The sequence below is a fragment of the Patagioenas fasciata genome, chromosome 18, assembly GCF_037038585.1.
Source record: "Patagioenas fasciata isolate bPatFas1 chromosome 18, bPatFas1.hap1, whole genome shotgun sequence".
NCBI lineage: Eukaryota > Metazoa > Chordata > Aves > Columbiformes > Columbidae > Patagioenas > Patagioenas fasciata.
Genome location: NC_092537.1, coordinates 7,856,091 through 7,877,450, shown reverse-complemented (window position 1 = coordinate 7,877,450; position 21,360 = coordinate 7,856,091). Strand labels below are relative to the sequence as shown.

At 58.6% G+C, this 21,360-nt stretch overlaps 2 protein-coding genes across 2 annotated transcripts in view; one reads left to right on the top strand and one right to left on the bottom strand.

Annotated features, from left to right (window-relative positions):
- Positions 1-6,718: 6,718 nt before the first annotated feature.
- Positions 6,719-14,468, top strand: SPHK1 (sphingosine kinase 1). Its single transcript, XM_065852690.2, has 5 exons — positions 6,719-7,379; positions 11,877-12,026; positions 12,337-12,431; positions 12,662-12,777; positions 13,205-14,468. The coding sequence occupies exons 1-5, from the start codon at positions 6,965-6,967 to the stop codon at positions 13,986-13,988; spliced, it is 1,560 nt and encodes a 519-aa protein (XP_065708762.1). The 5' UTR covers positions 6,719-6,964; the 3' UTR covers positions 13,989-14,468.
- A 2,756-nt stretch (positions 14,469-17,224) lies between these two features.
- The window catches only part of UBE2O (ubiquitin conjugating enzyme E2 O), a 60,516-nt gene continuing 56,380 nt past the window's right edge, over positions 17,225-21,360 (bottom strand). The window contains exon 18 of the mRNA XM_065852172.2: positions 17,225-21,064. Within this exon, the coding sequence (XP_065708244.1) occupies positions 20,301-21,064 (764 nt within the window). The 3' untranslated portion in view covers positions 17,225-20,300. The remainder of the gene's footprint in view (positions 21,065-21,360) is intronic.

Sequence of the window (21,360 nt, the reverse complement as noted above, 5' to 3'; positions counted from 1 at the left end):
AGTACACAGCAAATTCAGACTCAGGGGATCCCCAAAACCTGAGAATGGTGATTCAAAATGTGCTTTCCCTCACTCACAGAAAATGAGGACCCTCAAGGGTAACCCAGAAGATACCATCACTCACCAGTAAGGCAGGGGCTCTCAGTCCTCGAGGAAGTTTCCTTAGATAGCGTCCAGGATCCAAGGAGGAGACCCTTTGACTGCAGACCCACTGATCAACTTCAAGGGGGTCTCAGCAGCTCCATTTACACCTGAGTTGAACCTGAGCTGGGGTCATTTATGGTCAGTGGTTTAGAAATTTCTCTCAGCAGAGGCTCTGTCTGTCAACCAAGGAACACGTACGTGACCATAGTGGTCCATCGATCTAGAAGTTTCTGGTTCTTTTGGGGCACCTGCCACACACTCCCATGTCCCTGCTTGTCTCCAATGGCACATAAGTGAGGGGAGAGCTCACAGCACCAGCTGCTGGGATCCGCTCTGTGCCTCTGCAAAGGCAGCACAGCCGGGCATGTGATGCTAATACGGCCCTCAAGCTGGTGATTACCCTGCAGCTTGGGGTGAACTGGCAGCTTCCATTTGCCAGGCAGCCCAGAGTCCCCTCATGGGCACCCCTGACCCAGGCTCGCCCTCAGCCACATACACAGATGCATGTTTAGCAACAGCTGCCGCTGCCCTGCAAGGGACAGTCATCTGACAGCGGCCACAGCACCCGTGCTACAGCTGTTCACTTGTCACAAGTTGCTGGCTTTGTCTTTCAAAAGGAAGAAGCTGGGAAAAAAAAAAAAAAAAAAAAAAAAAAGGGACGGGACACAGGCTGTTTTTGTGGGTTTTGTGATGTGGGGAGTTGGCAGCTCCCTGAGGTCCCTCTTGCACCCATCAGAGAAATGGCAGCTCCCAGGGGAGCAGGGAAACCCCAAAGGATGGGGACAGCAGGGACGCCCTGGTGTGGGTGGCAGCAGCCAGGCAGGGGACAGCAGGAGGGGAACATGTTCTGAGGGTGGGGATGGAGCTGCAGTGCAGGGTGCTCAACATCATCAACTCCTTCCCAGCCCCCGGGGAAGAGACGTGCTGCTGCCTCCCTCTTTTAAAGCCCTTCCCTCCTGGCTTGTAATGCAATTCAGGTGTGCGGGAGAAGGCAGGGCTGTTCAACCCCTTCCCATCCAGGGCCCCAGCACACCAGCCCAGGGCTGATGCTGTGGCCACTTTGAGTGTCCCCAGCATCTGCTCTGTCCCCCAGGTCCTCCAGCACCATCCCTGGTCCTCATCCCTGCTGCCCTGCAGGGTGCTCAGAGCCATCCCAGCCACAGGGGATGGATCCTGCCCCTGTTGTCACCTCCCCTTGCTTTCCCAGCTGCAGAGACTGAGATGCGAGGAGTTTGTACATTCTGCTGTGGGGCAACCACTGGCATAGCAGACCCCAGGTGGCACCTCTGTGGTCACCTCGGAGGGGCTCAACAACATGTCCTGCCCCAACACTACCCCACTCTTGTGTTTCTGAGCCCACCCAGTGCCACCAGCTTCATCCCTGTGGGCAGAGGCCCAGCAGCCTCGCTGGGGTGGCTCTGGGGGTGCCATTGAGGTTGCCCTGGGGTTCCCACCGGGATGGTCCTGAGCGTCCCACTGGGATGGGTCCATGGGTCCAACCAGGGTGGCTTCAGGGTCAGGATCAGCCCCCGAGGAGCCAGGGCAGGGATCACGGCTGTTATCAGTGCAACATCCAACCATTCTCCTGGAAAAATGAGTGACTCTGCTTTCTCTGCAGGCTGAGGGTCACACCTGGTTTTACAGCCAGGCAAAGGAGAAGAAAGAAGCAATTCTGTTCACTTGGGGAGCAATTAATACCCCAGCTCCCAGCACGTACAGACACAGGGGAAACCTCCCCCACAGCGCAGAGAGCAAGGCTCTGCAGCCCTTTATTATTTCATTATCAGCTGAGCAGGATTAGGAGGGTGGGTCAGGGAACAGCACCAGTTTTATGCAGGTTTAGCTCCTTCGAAAAAGCTTATCCAGGCTCAGTCTCATTTGCTGGCTGCGATGCTGTTTTGTGCTGAGCAGAGGGGTTTGAGTAATGTTGGAAGGGGCCGGGCAGGGGGTCACGCATTTTTAATAGCAAAAATTGGTAAGGCTTAGGAGGGAAAACCTGTGAGGTTCCTTTACCAAGAACTGCCTTTATTTGTTGAATTTCCACAAGCAAGGAGGGCAGTTTCTCAGCTTTGCCAAGACCTCCATCTCCCCCCGGAGAAAACCAGACCCTCGGGGCTGCCCTGTCCATGCTGGGGGGCTTTGGGGCATGGGACCAACACAGCACCAGGGCAGGACAGACACTGTCAGGAGCTCCCTGCAGAGCTGCATGAAGTTCTGCCCTTTTCTCCTTTACCAAGTTTCTCCCTGGAGCCCGGGTGGGGTGGCTGGAGTGCACTGATCCCAGATCGGCGAGGGAGGAGAAGCCATGCCAACCACAGCACCAAACCCCTCTTCTTCTTACCCAGGCCAGAAATGGTGGGACAAGTGTCCCCCATCAGTAATTCTGCCCCGGGGATGCTGCCCACAGGCGCCGAGCATCGCGGTGGGGATCCCGCTCATCCCAGGACCGGATCAAGTCTCCCAGGTGGTTCTCGTTGCAGCCGCTGACTCACCTCCCAAAAATGCCTTTGCTCACATCAGAGCAGGAAACCACTACTGGGAAGTGGTGAAAACCCTGCAACAGCCTAAAATTTGTCTTTCTCCAGCTAAGGCGGAGATCAAACGGCAGCACTTGGGCCTCAATCCCTCTGACACCAGGGCGAGTCATCGGGGTGACTTTTCGGCCGAGCGAGTGGGGCGTGTGGTTATTCCAGACTCAGCGGCTTCTCGTGGAGCGTTTGGGAGTGTTTCCCCGTAGGAGGCCTGACCTCAGAAACATGTCTGAGTAATTCGTCAGCTGAGAGGAATGAGCCCAGCTTGCCAGTGTTGTCCAGGGCTCTCCAGGCGAGCCCTGTGGTCCTGGGCTGTGCCAGCGGCCACGGAGAGCTCAGCTGAGGGTCGGCGCTGGGTAGCAGCCCATAGTGGGTTGCAGAGCTGTGATTCAGGAGCTGCTGTAACCTGCAGCTCCTCAGAGGCTGAGAAGCCTGGGCCCCATATGACACCAGGGTTGTGGGTGCTACCTGCTGCCCATGGGTTATGGAGACCGAGACCCAGGGTGCTGTCACTTGCCAGAGTCCTGCAGCAAATCAGTGACAGACCTAAAAACCTGTGTCCCGGCTTGTGCATCTAGGTGGGACCTCTGTTATTTCTGTCCGCTCCTGCTTGGTGGTGGTCCCCTGTGTCAACAACAGCAGGTGACTGTTCCCTGTGAGCCCCCATGGCTGGGGGCTGAGAGGGGCTGAGCCGCAGTTCCTGGGCTGCGTCTGCCCCAAAACTGCTGTGTCTGCCCCAAACCAGCTCCATCTACCCCAAAACATCTCCATCTCTGCACTGGCTGCTCCCGCAGGCACTGGCTGGAAAGTTCCCACTGCTGCAGTCGGTGCCTGTCCCCCTGCCAAACCCTGCAGCCCTGCCAGCCCCGATGCAGCGCAGCGCTGCGCTATTTCTGGCTCCACCTTGAGACATGTACCTTCAGCAGTGGGAACGATGCTAAAAGCGATGGATCTGGGATGAGTGCATCCCCTTCCTGTTCCCATCCCTGGGCGGCAGAGCAGGCAGGGATCCGGAGGAGCCTTGAAGTGAAATGCTGCGGGTCATCTTGCAGCAGAGCTGTGTCCTCTGCACGGCTCCCCTGAGGCTGCCTGGTGTAGGCAGCGGGAGCCCGAAATCCCGGCCTGCGCTGGCACAGAGAGCCCCGGGTCTGTGCTGCGGCCGGGGGAACAAGCAGTTACGGCAGGGCTGGGGAGCCCCCATCCTCTCTGCATTCTTCCCCCAGGACATGCTCCCTGGGGGGACCAACTCCTCTGGCAGCTGGGGCAGGAGCAGGAAGAGCCCAGGGGCAGGAGGGAGCTGAGGGGGTGTTTAATTGCCATATTTAACCCTCAGTTTCTTGTACAACTCAAGGCAAACCTTGTCTGCTGCTTCTGCCTCAGTTTCCCCAAACACAGAGCATCCATCACCTTCTCCACAGGGCCCAGGGCACAGCACGCCAGATGTACAAGCCTTCCCTTCCAAATTACATCTGTGGGGTCTGGGGTGCCCCACAAGCCTTCCCAGGACAGGAGTTTGAGGGGCGTTTGCTCTTGAAGCCTGGTGGCCTCTGTGGTCATTGCCAAACCAGATGCCCTGTGGCCTGGGTGAGCTCCCTGTGCAGTGAGAAAGGATGTGGGGGATTCACCACCAGCTGTCCCCATTGGCATGCTGGCTCCGTGCCACATCCCCACACCACGTCCCTGTGCCGCTCCCCCACGCGCACGGGCTCTGCAGCACCACACAGGCAGGAATGGAGCCGATCAGGACAAACCCGACAGGCAGACACTTGCCCACAGCACGGGAGCTCCGACTGCTGAGCACATTGCCAGGTCGCTGGTCAGGTCAAGGGAGCTCGTTAAGGCTCTCCTAATTAAGATAGCCCCAAACAACTGTTTATCAGCACTGAGCAGTGACCGAAGTTCCCACTTCCGTATTAGACACCACGTCTGGAGGCAAACAAGTAGTGCCTGAGCGGGACTGGGTTGAATCAGCAGAGAGCAAAGGGACCGGTGGTGGGCACTGGGCTGGCCGTGGCACTGAGCAGGCATCTGCCAAGGGTCACGTGGCATCAGGATTGGCTCACGTGGAGTCCCTATAGACCAGCACCAAGGCAGCAAAGCTCTGCCTGGGTGTCCTGAGCCATCACGGGCGCTGTGATTGCGCTGGTCCCATTTCCCACCCAAGAACAATCTGGCTGTGGCCCCCCCATCTCCCTGCCCCGGCTGTCCCCACCACGGCCACCCCTGCGCTAACCCTTCCCATGCCCAAGTGCTGCAGCATCACTGGCTCCCACAGCTTGCAATGAAGCCGCTCTCAGTCCCATTCCCCATCTCACAGCATGGCGGTGGACAACACAGCCCGGCTGGGCGTTCAACTCCTATTTAAAGCACAGGCTGGGTAAGGGGGATCCCTCTGGCACGGGGCCACAGACGGATGTAGCGCGATGAGGACAGAGCCCAAAGTTGTCCCGTGGCACCTGCCAGCAGCAGTGAGACAGCTGCTCCCACATCCTCCCACCACTTCTCATGCCTTCCTGGGCGGAAATGGGGAGCGGGTTAGTCACCAGGAAGGGTGAGGAGCAGGTCAGGACGCTGCACTCCCAGCATCGAGCTATTTCCTCCCGTCACACCTTGCTGAGGATCTCGGGGCTGTTTACAAACGCTGGACCATGGCATGGCAGTGGCTGGGCAAGTGACCATATCCAAATTTCACCCAGAACTGGCTGCAGGTGCTGCTGTTCTCCAGCCAAAAGCAGCAGCCAGCAAATGGCTGGGAGGGGGTCTAGTCCCACCTCCCACTCTAAGCGTCTCTTTGAACCCACAGCACACAGGGAAGTCTTTTTGGAAAGCACGATGCTCCAAATCATGGCACTTCAGCTCTCATTTTAGGTCACTCTGGGAAAGCAAGACTGAACCACTTTATCCATCCAGCTGGTCATCCTGTGTCCTCCCTGCAACTTTTGGCCAGTTCCAGCAGGTTTAAGTGGGGACAGAGGGCTGAGGGCTCACTGTTAATTAAACTGCTCTAAGTGTGAAGAGCGATGCCTCCCCAGGGTGCGAGCTCAAGGTTACGGGGTTTCAGGCTGCTGCTGGCCCAGCAAAACCTGCATGAGTATTGGCACAAAGGGTGGTCTGAGGGATAAGGAAGGGGTGAGGAAGGCCCAGGGAGGAGGAGGGAGGCACTGGGGCAACTCTGTGTCTGCCTTACCATTCCCATGGCGTTTGTCCAAGTGCTTATCATCCGCTTCCCCATGCAGAGGCTCAGCTTTGTTTTGGTTTGAGCCTAAGGAGCGCAAAGGGTCAGCCGGAGCACGTGGAGCAGAGATATATCCAGGGGAAACTGCTTGGCCAAAAAAATCCTTATTGGGCTGGGCCAGACCCCCTGGAGCCCAGCAGCCCCTCAGGAGGGTGAGCTCAGTCCTGGTGCCATCAAAAGCTGCTGTCAGTGATTTTTGCCAGCCGTCACGGACATGGAGCCAGCTGTGCTGGCACCCTCCGGGCAGGTCCCTGGGGCTCTGTCCCCAGTGCTCTGTGCCCTGAAGTGGGGTTCATAGCACAGCCCACCCCACTCTATGGGACTCCATGTCCATGGCACCCTCCAACCCACAGATACCTGCTGGCGAGCCACCGGTGATGGGTAGGACATGGTCCTCCTCCATGCTCTCCTGGAGGTGTCCTCTGCCTGCTGTCCTCCTCAGCCCTCACCGTGCCTTGATTTCTTCATGCACCGCTCCACTCCTCTCACCCTGTTCCAGATGGAGAGATGCAGAAACGGTGTTAAATGCTGTTCAGCCCAGCGTGGGGGTCAAGGGACTCAGCCAGTGCCTATCTGTGCGTTGCTGTACACGCTGCTGCCCGGCGCTTTGCCACTGGTCTCCCGGCACCACCGCGGGTGGGTGCTGTGCCAGCCCCGCACCGTGGGAGCACGCACGCGAGACACCCACCCCGGCAGGGCAGAGCCACCCACGGCAAACCCACGCTGTCGCTTTGCCCCGTGTCTGCAGGGTCTTGCTCCACCCGGGCAGACCGGGTCCCCTCCACCCGGGTCACCCTCAGGGAGCCGCCGGCCGCATCCCTGCCCCGGAGCGCGGGGCGGCGCTTGGGGAAACTGAGGCAGGCGGAAGTGGTGGGGGCCTCAGGGCAGCTGCGGGACGGGCTCCCCCCACTCCCGGCGTGGGGGGGCTGGGTTAAATTTTTCTGAATGGGGCCGCCCCGCCTGCCATTGCCGGGCGGCGCGGCGGGTGTCAGCAGCGAGCAGCGGCGGGCGGCGCTCCCCGGTGCGTCCCGCTCCCGTTCCCGTTCCGCCGCCGATGGCCGCCGGCCGCCGCGCTCCCCCGGAGCCCGGTGGGGGCCCGGTGTTACTTCAAGGTATCTTCGGTGCGGGACCGACTCCCGGTGCTGCCGCTTGCTCGCTGGCTCTGACGGCCCGGGAACTGCAGGTGCGGCGTCCCGGCGGTTCTTCCGGGGGCTCGGCCGGTCCCGACGCCGCGCTCCGCCTGGCCGATTGCGTGGGCTCCTCCGCCTTCCCCGCCGCCGCCGCCGCCTGCTTCTCCCTGGTGTGTTACCCGCTCCGCGGGCCGCGCTGGGGCTCGCCCGCCCGCCAGCGCCTGGAGCGGACCTTCCGCGTCTCCCTGGGACCCGACGCCGAGGACAACCTGCGCATCGCCCAGGCCTGGAGCCGCAGGATCCGGGAGCTCTCGGTGCCCACCGTGCCCACGCAGGACGGTCAGTACCGGAGCCGCCGCCCGCAGCGGCCGCCCCCACGCTCGCCCGGGAAGGGACCGTCCCGGCTGCGCTGCGGGTCCCGACGGAACGAGCGCCGGGAACGGGCCGGGGGGGGCTGTGGCTGGACCGGGGCCAGCGGCCACCCGAGGACTCTCCGCTGCCTGTCCCCCGCGGGACGGCTGTCCCCGTCCCCGAGGGGCAGCTGGCACCGAGCCGGGGGCGCTGCGCGGTGGTCGGGCCCCAAGGCGCAGGTCAAGGCCGGAGGGGATAGAGGGGGGGAATCCCCATCTCTGCAGGGTCACCTGGATCCCCCCTGCTCAGAGCCCGGGGGGCGACAGGGACATCCCTGTGCACAGCCCCAGGGTTGGGGTTGGCTTCTCTCTCCTTTCACTCTTAAATCGAAGGGGCAGCAGGGACGTGGTAGCACCACAGGGGCCCTTTGCACGCCCCCCCCCCCCCCCCCCCCCCCCCCCGCCTCGCATCGCTTTCGTTCAATAACTGGTAAAGCTCCAAAGGGCAGCATTAACCAAGAAAAAAATAAAGTCATCATTGCTGACACAGGCAGGACAGGAGCCAGGGACTGTCCCCAGCAGGTCCCATCCATCACTTGGGAGGAGGCAAATCCCCCCGGGGACCCAGCGGGGTCCCAGGGTGGCATGGAGGGGCCTGGGTTTGGGTTCCCTCTCACCTCCAGGAGCTGCCACCAGCTCGAAGGGGAGCGGCTGGCTCGGGGACCAAGTCCCCCAGCTCCTGCAGTCAGGGCAGGGCAGGCTGGCATATATTTGAACATCTGAGCAGAGATTCAATTATATGCACTACTTCATTTATTTAGCTGTCCAGTCGCACTGATCAGACTTGGAAATTAAGAGGCATGCGGTTAGAGGGATCCTGTCAAATCATATTTAGCCCAGCTCTTCCCTGCTTGCATTTTAAAATGCAGCTTTTTTACATGACCTGCAGCTACAAAACAACTTTCTGCTACTCCTCCAAAAGAACAACAAAAAATCCAGTGGAACAGGGTGAGGGCAAAACCAGTTCCCTGGCTCTATTTCCAGCCTGAACTCTGCAGCTGTAAGTCTCCAAGCGTTTTAAAACCCTCGCCCTTTTAGCAGGCGGTGCGAGGGTGCTGGGGCAGGAGCCGCCTACTGCATGGCAGGGACCTCAGGGGAGCCTGAGGAAGGAGGACGGGAGAAGGTGGTGCGGGATTTTGCAGTTATTTTTCTAGCTGAGGGCCAGCAGGATTTGCAAACCTCCTCCCCCAGTTTGGGACAGAGCTAAAAATGCCTCTCGCCACACCCTGCACTCCAACGCACCCTCACGTGCCGGCTTCGCAGCCTGTGCGGGGCAGATAAGGCCGTGCTGGGAAGCTGCGTGCGAGTCTGTGCAGAGCAATCCTGCCACCCCATCCCCACGGGGAGGACAGCCGGGGAGCCACCAGCGATCCGTCCTGGTGTCATCTCAGCTCCAGCATACTCTGGGATAAAAGCCCTGTGGAGAGCTGCACACGGGTGAAGTTTCCCCCTCCTTATTTCACCTCAAGGGAAAGAAAAAGTCCCTCAGCAGAAGCCGGGGCTTCCCGCAGCGTGCAGGGAAGTGTCCCACCCTGCGGCTGGCCAGGAGGGACCAGCTGTCCCCAGGCTTGTGTCCTGGTGGGGAAATCCAACCCCAGTTGTGGCAGGAACCTTCTGTTGAGCTGTCAGCAATGGCCATGGCATCGTGGTGTGTCAGCAGCAAGTGGGACTTGACCCTGCTGCAAGCCCCTGTTTTGGGAGACCCCCTTCCTGTGCTCATCCCCTCACTGTGCAGAGGACAGGAGGTGACACTGCAGAGAGGTGACACACAACAGGCATATCCCAGTCTGTCCCAGCCTCATGTCACCCGGGTCACCAGACAGGACAGCCCTGTCCCCTCTCAGCCTGGTGCTCCTGTTCCTTGTGCCCAGCGAGTTTCCAGAAGGATGCGGGGACACAATGGAGCAGCTGGGGCTGCTGACGGTGGAGCCGCGGCAGCGTGGTCGCCGCCTGAGCGCGGCCAGGACACGTGTCCCATGGGGGGACGTGGGCGGAGGGGGGAGAGCAGAGTTTGTGTGCTGGCAGCAGCAGCTGGAGCCCCTTCCTCTTGCTGACTCAGTGTCTGCTCTGCGCAGTGTTTGGGGTTGAGAGCAACCGCACTGTGCTGGGAAGTGGCTGAGCCTGGCCGAGGTGCCAGGGCCAGCCAGTGTTGTGCAAGGGAGCAGGATGCTGCTGAAATGTGTCCCCTCGGCCTGAGCATCGCTGTGGCCAAGGCTCTGAACCAGCACCCCCAACTCTGGATGTGGGAGCCCAGGCCAAGCTCAGTGCTGCTGGTGTCACTGGCCTCACACTGGGATTCTGTCCCCATTCCTGTTCACACCCTGGTAGCAGCAATCTGTGCCTGGTGATGGAGTCACACCATCCCTCGGTGTCCTGACAGGGTTTGCCTTTCCCCCTCCAGCCAAGGAGCAGGTCCATGGGGTCCCAGACGTACCCCACTGCTATTCAGGGACCGTGGGGTCCAGGCAAGACCCAGCTGCAGCTCCGTGTGCGTGTCAGGAATGGTGTGGCTGATAAGAAACATTATGGGTTTAAAAAACTGTGTTTAGGCTCTTGAAGTGTCTCGTGCTCTCGCTTTGCATCCTCTGGGGTGGGAAGGAGAAAAAAGAGAGAAAAGTCCCCCCAACCCCTGCCTCTGTCAGGTGGGACTTGAGCACAACCGCCCTGCCCAGGGGCTGGGCTGTGTGCCCAGAGGGGATTTAGTGTGGGTAGGGACCAAGGAAGGCTCTGGAGAGGGGGGACCAGGGCCAGCCCAGTCCTGGGGCTGCTGCCCGTCATCCCTGACCAGAGCTGGGGCGGCCTCACTGCTGTCCCCAAGGGCTGCTGGTCCCCTCGCATCTGGCACCCACTGATAAGGGGCTGGGGAGGGCGGGGGGCAGCCGGCCGCTTCCCCTGGCCCTGGGTGGCAGCGGGGAGAGAGCCCAGAGCCCGGCCACAGGCTCAGCCCTGCCTGATGGGCTCTCATGGATGGACCTTTGCTGTGGACTTGGTGAGAGGTCCCAAGGTGTGGGGACAAGGAGGTGTCCTGTGAGGTGACAGCCTCACCAAGTCACTCCTGGGAGCAGAAAATCAACGTGATAGTGCCCAAATCAGTACAGCTCTGTGTGCTCCCCAAGGCTTGGGGGGCAGCTCTGCCAACTGTCAGGGCAGCCCCAGCGTGGCTGTGATTGGTGTGACGCTGGGTGTCACCCAGGGGAGGTGGCACACATGGGGACCTCCATCGCCCCAGGCTCCCCTCGCCCCTGCGCGGGCAGCAGGAGGGGGTTTAGCTGTAAAAATGCTGCTTGTGTTCAAACAGCTCCAATCACCCTGTGTGTGCAGACTGGGGGGGCAGGTTTCTGACCCCAGCCCCCCGCTCTGCCCGGGTTGGATGGGGGTTCCCAGTCCGGGCAGTGCCGGCAATCACCGTCTGCTTTGGTGACTCAGCTCCTGACCAAGCAGCTCTTTCTGCTGACTCAGCAGGCACAGCCCCCATCCTGTCCCGCAGAGCCCCCGCGCCCAGGCTGGCACCCACCGCCTGGGGCCAAATCACAGCTTAGGGGGCCCAGAGCTGGTGGTGACACCCCCCACACCTCCCCCAAACTGGCGTCACCCCACAGGGCTGGGGCTTCCCAGTGGCGCCGTGGAAGCTCGAGGCGCCCTGCCCTGCTCATCGGGGTTTGAGGTGCGCAGGGAGCACCTGGGGCTCTGCTGTAGAAGCACACTGCCACCAGCTCCCCCAGGTGCCATCGCATCGCTCCCGCTGTGTGGGTCCCACCGGGCTGGGGGGCTGGCAGAGGCATGCGGGCCCCTGCCAGGCGTGTAATTACAGCCCAGCCAGGGCCCTCACACATGAAACCTGAGCCCCGTGGGGAGTAGGGGAAGCAGAAGCGTCTGTCTGCCGGCGCAGGTGTCTGTCCTGGCCCTGTTCCATCGGGGATGGATGTGGGGAACAGGGACCTCAAGGCCCCTGGCCCTCATCCCCCTGTCCCTGGCTCACTGCACATTGTGTCAGGAACTGGGGGGTTCACAAGGGAAAACTCACAGCCAAGGGTGTTTGGGGCCAGACGCCCTTGGAGAGGTTGTGTTTCAAACTTCCCCTTTGCTCCCCCTTTTCTTTCCTCGGTGTGTCTGTAATGGCAGCCGGCAGTGCACAGGGACACTCGGATCTGCAGAGCCCCCGCTCCACCGCGGCATCGCTGGGCTGCTCAGGGCTCCGGCCTGGGCGTCGAACATCTCTGCTGATTGCAGGAGAGCTCAGGATGAGTCCCTGCAGGAACCTTGTCCTTGTCTCTGCCACCTCCCCTGCCTTCCCAGCACCTCCGGGCAGATGGAGATGGGGGGCAGCTCGCCTTCCCGCAGGGCTGTGACAAGTGCTGCCCTGGTTCACAAAGCCCTCCCTGGGCAGCACCACGGCCCCGCCACCCTGAGCCCCTCTCCCCTGCAGGTGACAGCTATGGGGTGCTGCCGCGGCCCTGCCGTGCGCTGGTGCTGGTGAACCCGCAGAGCGGCGCCGGCCGTGCGCTGGAGGACTTCCAGGCGGTGGTACAGCCCATGCTGGCAGAGGCCGACATCGCTGCCACCGTCTTCATCACCGGTGAGTCCACCAGCAGCTCCCTCACCTCCACCTCCCTTCCTGGGATCCTGCCACCCCTGGACAGGCTGCTCCAAGGGCCTTGTACCCTCTGCATCACTGCGGCTCCAGCTCCTGCAGGGCTGGTTTGGACAACACCAAGGGTGGGCTGTCACAGGCAGAAGTGACAAAGGGTGTGAGAGGACACGACTGCACTCAATAGGGGTGGCAGCCTCACCTCCTGCACCCCCAGCTGGGACCATGGGTCTGGGGTCACTGTCTGTGGGGTGGCAGGAGGATGGAAGTTGATGCTCGACTCTGCTTTTCCCCCCAGAAAGACCCCACCATGCTCAGGAGAAGGTGCGGGATGAGGACCTGTCACAGTGGGACACGTTGGTGATCATGTCTGGGGATGGGCTGCTGCACGAGGTGAGAGAGAAACCATAGAGCATCCCCAGGCAGGATGGGCACAGAGCGGGAGGAGAGGGATGCCGGTGGCAGGAGCCAGGCAGGGAACGGCAAAGGAGAGATGACACCCCAATTGGAGCAAAGCGGGGCAGCCATGGCCTCAGTGCTGCCCTGGCCAGGGGCACCATGGGCTCCCCTCTCCCTGGTCCTTGCACGGCCCCAGGTGCCACCAGCTCCGTCCGTCCTCACAGGTGGTTAATGGGCTCATGGAACGGCCGGATTGGGCAGACGCCATGCAGAAGCCGCTGTGCATCCTGCCGGGGGGCTCTGGGAATGCCCTGGCCGCCTCCATCAACTACTATGCTGGGTGAGTCCCAAGGCGGGGGGGTCACTGAAGCAAAGGGCTGAGTGTGGCTCCAGCCCAGGGGATGGGTGCCAGGTACAGGCATGCCCAGCACAGGGGTGCCCACCTGCGTCCCCACCTCCTGCAGTCCCTGCAAGCATCAGTTTGCATCCCTTTGTCCCCTCCAGGGGTCTGGCACAGCTCCACTCTAAAGCAGCCACCCCGGTGTGGGAGCCAGGATTGCCCTGACCCTGCAGCCCCAACCTGGTTCCCTCTTTCAAAAGCTGCTTTATCCTTCCCACCCCCAGCAAACTCTGCCCTGAGGGACACTCACCCAGCTGGGATACATCCCAACCACAACACAGGGGCGAGGGCTGCACGTGGATGCTGGGACAGGAGGGAAAACCCTGAGCTGGGTCCAGCCCAAACTCACCCTCTCCATCCCTCACAGCAATGATCACGTCGCCAAGAAGAAGCTGCTGACGAACTGCACCTTCATCCTGTGCAAGGGGCTGCACACGCAGATGGACTTGGTCTCACTGAGCACGGCCTCGGGCAAGCGCCTCTTCTCCTTCCTCGGCTTCGGCTGGGGCTTCATCTCGGACGTGGACATTGACAGCGAGAAGTACCGCCGGCTGGGCAACGCCCGCTTCACGCTGGGCACCCTGCAGTGCCTGGCCAAGCTGCGGGTGTACCAGGGCCGCCTGTCCTACCTGCCCGCTGTCCCCGAGCAGGGCACCCCCCTGGCACACAGGGACCCCCACGCACCCATCACCAACGGCCAGGCTGCTCATGTCCTGCCTCCAGCGGGGACAGAGGCGCCCGGTGCTCTGCCCGCCGACTCACTGCTGGTGCCGCTGTGCCAGCCGGTGCCGGCGCACTGGACTGTGGTACCCGAGGAGGAGTTTGTCACCGTCTACGCCATCTACCAGTCCCACCTTGGCACCAATCTGCTGATGGCACCGGCGGCCCGTCTGAACGACGGCTGCATCCATCTCTTCTACCTGAAGGCCGGCATCAGCCGCCTGGCGCTGCTGAAGATCTTCCTGGCTATGGCCAGGGGGACACACCTGGACTTGAACTGTCCCCACCTGTGCTATGTCCGCGTCCAGGCTTTCCGCCTGGAGCCGCGGGCGGCCGCGGGCATCATGACGGTGGATGGGGAGGCGCTGGCCTGTGAGCCGGTGCAGGGCCAGATCCACGGCCGCCTCTGCCGCGTCGTCAGCGGGTCCTGAGCAGCCGGGTTCACGCCCCCAGCACAGCCCAGCACAAGGGCAGCAGAGCCTTCCTCCCACTCAGGAACCTCCTCCTCCTGTAGCAATAGCTCTTGGGGGCCATGGGTGCTCATCCCTTCACTTGCCCCCATGCTTAGCTTTACCCTCTTGGGACAGCCAAAGTGCTGCCCCAAAACTGAGCCACGAGCCCCACCAGGTACTTGGTGCCGACAAGACACCGGTGTGTTTTATCGCGGTACGAGGTCCCGGCCCAGGCGGCTGCGCCGGCACAGCCCCCTCCCCTCCTCGGCTCCGACGCACACGGTGGCATCGCTCATGTCCTCGCCACAGAGCCAGCGCCACCTCCCAGGGATGGTCAGGACCAATATATCTGATACAAGAAATCGACTTTTTTAAAGAATGTTTCTACCCAAAGCTTCCTGTAGAAGCAGAGTTTATTCTTGTGAAAAATGCAATAAATATCTAGAGTTTTCAAAAAAAGCCCTCCCTGGGTTTTCAATCTGAGCTCCTGGCTGCTGTGGTGCTGTCACCCTGGACCACCATCACCTGGGGTCAGGGTCAGCATGGGGCGATGGCCACAGGAGATGCCTCAGAGGCAGGACATAGGGCAGTATTGCCACCCACCCCAGTTTTTGGGGTGTGCTGGTGTCTCCTTGCACAGCCTCACACTGCGGCTGATTGAATCCTGGGAGCTCAGCACCACAGCAATGATCTGGGACATCTTGGGAAAGGCTCCAGAGTGGGGAAGGGGTCAGGGAGGAGGCTCAAGGAGGGGGGTATTGGATCTGAAGGGTTTGGTTTTCCACTGGGGCCCTATGGGGAGCTCAGGCCTCCCCTTTCTTGGGCAGCCAAGCCAGCTGGAGCCCTGCAACAGGTTCCTGCCCAGGGGGCTTGCCTGGGGGGCAGGGTTACTCAGCCTGTTCGGTATTAAATTGCAGTAATTAAACCTCATTTACAGTGCTCAAGTACAAAGTAGAAGAGCAAACAGTGGGGGTTGTTTGCATTTATTCATCTGCAAACTATGCAATTAGGATTGCAGAGCCAGGGAAGAAGAGCACGATTGTTCCTCCCCCCCACAGCCCCACTCACTCGCAGAGAGCTGAGCTCGGATTCCCAGGGCAGCCAGGGGCTGGGAACCCCCACCCAAAATAAAGTTATTTCCCCCATGGCATGGGGCCAGGTGTAAAAACAGGCTCAGCGATGGTTTGCTGAACCCTCTGATCATGTCAAACAGCCGGGGGAGGCTGCAGGGGAGCCCAGGAGAGGGGATGTGCTTGGAGCTCTTGGCTGCCTCTGCCAAAGGAGACGGTCACTGGAGCGGAGCCGTTGGGGCTCACAGCACCTGAAAGGCTCCATGGAGCCAGCCCTGGGCCTCTCTGGGGACGGTTGCATAGAGTCACAGAATGGCTTTGGCTGAAGGGCCCTTCCCAGCTCCCCCAGTGCCACCCCTGCCATGAGCAGGGACATCTTCACCAGCTCAGGTTGCTCAGAGCCCCGTCCAGCCTGGCCTGGGATGTCTCCAGGGATGGTTCATCCACCACCTCTCTGGGCAAACTGGGACAGGCTCTCACCGCCCTCAGGGGCAACAATTTCTTCCTCATGTCTGGCCTGAATCTCCCTCCTTTAGTTTAAAACCATCATCCCTTGTCGTTTTGAACCCCAGCAAAGCCGCACGCTTACCTTGTGCCAAGAGGGTGTGCTGAGGATTTGCTTCACCCTGGGCCTGACCCTGTCTGTGGGGCAGCAGCCAGATATTGTGGTTTGACCCCAGCTGGCAATACAATAGCTGCTCATTCACTGCCCCCTGGCACCAAACAGGGGAGAGAACCAAAAGGGAATGGAGAACCTCATGGATGGAGATAAACACAGTTTAATAAAATAACACTAATATACCACTACTACTGCTAATATATATACAATGGAAAACAATATAAAATAGAAGATGGTGCAACTCCTCACAAACTTTGCCCGCACAAAGCAGCCAGGCCCAGGGAACAGCACCTGGTCCCAAACAGACAATCCCAGAGAGAAAAGAGAAACAAGCAGAAAGGCCCAGAGGCCTCAGCAGAGCAGCAGGGTGTCAAAGGCCAAAATAAAACTCCCCAATGGAATTCCACCGAAATAGAGCAGAAACCAGAATGGGTGCCGGTCTCCCCCTCCCCAGCCAGAAAAATCCAACTCTCAAATACGAAGTGTAAGGAACATTTAACAAAGGAATGTTGTTTTGGCAAAACTAAGGAGCTGGTGCCTGACCCCAGCAGGGTGGGGGGGAAAGGACTGAGACACATCAGACTATGAATCCTTAATGTAAAACATCCTGGAATGCAAACTGATACCTGTATTAACAAGTTAATCCAGGGGGAAGGGTAGCCAAAGAGCCAGGAACCCATATTTTGAGTTGATTGATAAGGGGAAGGGTATTGTTCAGATTAGAGGAATGAAATATGTAAACTGAGGTAGGCCTTGTGTAGGTCTGTAAACCCCAAAGAATCCAAGCAACAGGGAATAGGGGAGGGAAATCGCGACCGGGATCTGGGGGGAATATAAGCAGGAGCTTTTTGCCTTATTGTGTGTGCCTAACTTCAGGCAGAACACCTGATCTTGCAAAATCGTTATTAGAATATGCTTTGCTGAGAGATGCTGCCTGGGCCTATTGTATTTGCAAGGTAATTGTTTCCTACAGGAAGCACAAGACCAAGGGCATGGAATGTTCTTATTGATCAGTCTGGGTGCCCACAAGGTCTGTCCCATCCACGGCCCCTTCCCGGCTGCCCCACACCTGTGGGCAGAGCTCACAGACCTTGGCTCCCAGACAACAACTTAAAAACATTAACTCTGTCCCAGGCTGTTATCTTCTTGTTCTCAAACTAAATCCAAACAACGGTCGTGCCAGCTATGGAAAAAAAAGGCTCTGAACTACATGGAGAAAATTAACTCACTTCCAGTCACACCAGCGCAGCAGCCGAGCCCCCAGCTGTGCTGCGGCACACGCTGGCAGCCTGCGAGCACCCTGTGCCAGCAAAGAGCTGACAATAATAGAAACACAGCCTGACAGATGCCTTGTGAACCAGGGCCTTGGGGAGCTGCTTTATGCTGAGCCCTGGGGCAGATCTGCTCAGCTCCCCCAGACTCGCCGTCCCCTCTGTGCCATCGACCACAGCCAGCAGGACCCCATCCAGCCCGGGGCAATGCCAAAAGTGTGGCTGTGGGGGAAAGAAAGAGGCGAGAGTCAGGACTACTCACAGAGGCAAAATTTAATGGCAAGTCATCTTCCCTCCTTTATTACACCTTGGTTAGCCAAACCAACAAAAAAAAATTCTGCAGGTAAAAAAAGTTTTAATGGTCACACAGCACTTTATACATATATCATAAGCAACCAAGCATCCACATCTGCACGTGAACAACACACCTCTAAGCATGGCCTCATAGTCAGGTCTGGTTTTTTTCTTCATTAAATACTGTACAGAATCAAGGCTACAAACTGATTTTGTAATGCTTCTTCCCCAACCCCAGCACTTAAAACAGTTACAGGCTGCTCTCATTTGTACATCACACAGTCATGTAGCCAGTTTTAAGGCTAACAATATGCATCATGCTTTGGCTTTTTTTTGTGTGTTTTTAACTTTTTTTTTAAAGGTTTTAGCCTTTTAAATTGTTACCCTTAAATATTACATACATACACAAAAAAATTACATAGCTGCAGTGTGCTCACCACCAACCTCATCACCCAGGAGCTTCACATTATCAAAAGCTTTAGAAAACAAATCTGTAAACCTCTGTGCACACTTCGGTTTGGGACAGCCGGCTACAGAGAGCGAGTGATGCGGGGGCAGCGTCCCCTCCAGAAGGCAGATTCACACCTCCTTGGTAGACGGGGAGCCCCGGGAACCTGTGCAGAAGCTCTTGATGAGGATCAGAGGAAACAAAGACACTTCTTGGGCGAGGGGAGGACTGGATGACCAGCCCCAAGCGACCACCTTCCTATGGGATGAGAGCTGCAGAGAACACAGCGGGGACAAAGCTGGGACCCCCAGAGCTCCCCTGTCCCTCTAGCCCCAGCCATGCTTGGCCCTGAAGGGTTTTTCTCCCTCCCTGGATATCCAGACTAATGACAGCCACAGCCCTGCACAGGAGACAGAGAGGTTTGTATCCATACGTCACCAACTGCAGTTTTTTGTGGTGAGTAAGAGGTTTAATCATCTGTGCAACAAGCCTCTGCGCCTGCCCTTCCCCTGCCCCAGAGCTGCAGCCTCACCCCTTTGCCCCAATCGACCCTTGATATTTTGGAGACGCCCCCGCTCCTCACTCAAAGAGATTCATTCATGTAGCACCAGCCACAGGCAGAACGTGTCTGGGAGTTACACCGGCAGCTCCAAGCATCTCTCTGCACCCCCCAGCGTCTGCCAGAGCTGCTGTGCAGGGGATGCACCCGCAGAGCGGAGCTTGGGGAGCTCTGCAGACCCAGGTCTCTGTTCACAGCCAAGTCCTGCTACCTCCAGAGCACCTTCCAAAATCCTGATAGCGGATGGTGACACAAGAAGGGCTTTGTGCAGCCAGTCCCCTGGCTTGGAGCATCAGACACAGGGAGCGGGGTGGGGGAATTTGGGACGGGGGCCAGATCTTGGTGTTTCAAAGAGCAGAAAGCGCTGTGCAAACGTGCTGAGATTCACCTGCTGTTCTGTTTCAAAATTAGAAGATGCTGGCCTGGGTGTGGGGAAGGGACACAGCCCTACTGAGCAAGAGCAGCAGAGTTTTGTCTTCACCCTCAGTTCTGGCAGAGCCAAGCGCTCAGCCTGACTCTGTCCTGGGAAGCCTGGAAGGACCAACAGACTCTCCCTGACAGACTGTGTTCCACACGGATGCCAGCTGGGTGCTTCTCTAATGCCTAAACACTGGGCAAATGCAATAGTGCTGGAGGGTGATCTCCCAGCTCCAGAAGTGAAATTAAGTGCGTGCAGACAGAAAAAAAAGAGGCTTTGGGAAGGTGTCTTGACCAGGAGACTCTGGCAAGTCCCGGCTTCAAAGTGCTCATGGTCACCAGCTCAGGCAGCTCTGCTGCTGAAGCTTGGGCTGATCTCACCAGCCGTTTCCCAGCACGGTTGGGATTAGGGACAGTATGTGCTGTGCCTACAGGGGACCCAGGCCACCACAGGAAACAGCTGGCAAGGGAAGGGATTGATAACAGTCCGCACCAGGGGTTGATGCACTGAGGAACAGCACAGGAACGGTCACAAACCGCTGCTGCTACAACAGGACCTCATCACGACACAACAGCTCCGTTCCCTTGGGTGAGCCTGGCTGAAAACAGCTCAGAAATACCCAACTATCACCGAATGACTGAGAAGCAACTGCCGTGCCAGGTTCCCCAGCCAGCCTAGCTGCTGGATCCACAATACGCCCCAAAATCACCCAGTGCTGCCTGGCCAGGTGAGGACGAGGTCCAGGGTGGGTGTAGTGCTGCGAGACAGCCGGGAAGGCTGGAATGAAAGATGCGGATACCTCAGCAAGTCACACGGGCAGAATCCGGCATCCTGGGTGTTTCTAGAAGACAGGCATGCATGGTAGGGAAAGGTAAGTTTGCCTTATTCTGGAGAAAAAGAAGTGTGGATGGCTAAAATTTCTTCCAGAAAACTGACCAGAAGTTGCAGAAGTGGATGGAAACCCCACAGCACAACCAGGGCAGCACAAGCGCTAGTGCAGAGCTCTGGTTCTGCCTACCAAGTCCTGACTGGAAGAACTTTGTAGCTGTCCATGAGCAACCAAGACCAGAGCAACTCCATATGGTGTCGTCAGCTTCAATGCAAACACAATCCAATGTCTAAGTACGTATAAACTGGGGCAGACTTCATGAAACCCATGGTAATGCAGAGAAAAATGAAAGACCGGGAGGGCACTGCCCTTCACTTCCAGAACTACAGCAATCGCTTCTCCTGGCTTGAACCCCACCAGAACCAACTGCTGGGTTGGGAAGAGTCCTTGTGTGGAAAGGTGCCCAAGATGAAAGTGCAGAGGGAACGTGGCTGCAAGACTGCTTCTGTGCAGGTCTCAAATCTTACCATTGCAGGGTCAAACTCGCAAGAGGAGCATGTACATGGGACAGGGGAGAGGAAGAAGGGCTGGGGTCAAAGAGTTATTCATGCTTAGACAACCTTTCCTCAGAGGAGCAATCAGGCCTATCACCTTCTTTGGAACAAACCACACTGAGGAAGAAAAGCTGGAAGGAGAAGTCAGTTTACTGGTAACAGTGGTTGCTGATTTATTTTCTGCTGCTTTCCTTTCTCCTCTGCATCTGCCTGTCCCTAACCTGATGGTTTATTTGTCTTCTGTCCACTCTGGGATGTTGGCTCCTGCTAAGGCAGCCCGGTACTGCTGCAAGACACCACGGATGCTTTTAATGAATCCCTTGGACAAAGGGAAGAGAGGGAACCCAATATCAGGGTAACCACTCTTCTCTGGAAGGAAACTCCTGTAGCTCTTTCTCCGTTTCTTTGGTTTCACACTAGGCTGCGAGGCAGAGTCCTGGGCAGCCTTCCCCTCGTCTGTTCGGTCTCTGGCCAGGTCTACCCCCCTGGCTTGGCCTGTGCTCTCCGAGTCTGAGTACTGTTGGAGATCACCAGTGTTGGACATCGAGGCTGTGAACTCCGACTCGTCCAGCTCCTCCTTCCCGTCCAGCGCCGAGTCGGAAAGTTCAGCGGCCGCCCCCTGCTCCAGGCTGCTGCCATCCTCCCCCAGCAATCCCGCATTGTCTCCAGGGCTCTCGGCTAGGGTGCCGCAGGCAGACAGGAGGGAGGCAGAATCCGCCCCATTGGCCTGTTCATGGCTCCGCTCTACCAGCTCGTTTGTCTCCAGCCAGGACTCGATGCGGGACACCAGGCGCCAGCCGTTGCAGCGAAAATGCTCACGGATTTCGTGCTCAAAGACTTCGACCGGCCTGCGAAGCAGCTGCATCATGGACTGCACCACGCGAATCAGCGTCATCTCGTTGTAGCAGCGACTGTTCTCGTAGCCCTCCTGGAGCCCCCGGTCGCTGTCAAAGCCTGCCTCATTGTAGTAGGGTTCGTTCACTAGGATGAGACCTGCCAAGAGAAGGGGAGACCAAGGGGTTAAGGGAGGAACTTTACTGTGAATTGCCACCTGATGTAGACACAGCTGAGCCCTGATGTCTGCCAAGGTGGTCGAGATTTGAGGGTCACAGCACCTCCCTGCTGAGCCATCACACCTTCACCCACGGGTAGCAAGCAGGAGAAGGCACTGCAGGAAAGCCACGCTCTGGCTTTGAGCAGAGGCCAGGCTGGACAACCAGGAACCGGCAAGACCCACTGGACAGGTATTGCACGGGGAGCAGCCATGTGAATGGGCCTGTGGCCTTCTG

Bases quoted from the DNA above. Each gene is read 5' to 3' on its own strand.
- SPHK1 (XM_065852690.2), top strand. From the start codon at position 6,965: ATGGCCGCCGGCCGCCGCGCTCCCCCGGAGCCCGGTGGGGGCCCGGTG. The intron at 12,027-12,336 runs GTGAGTCCACCA...TTTTCCCCCCAG, and splicing joins TGCCACCGTCTTCATCACCG to AAAGACCCCACCATGCTCAG. The intron at 12,432-12,661 runs GTGAGAGAGAAA...CCGTCCTCACAG, and splicing joins GGGATGGGCTGCTGCACGAG to GTGGTTAATGGGCTCATGGA.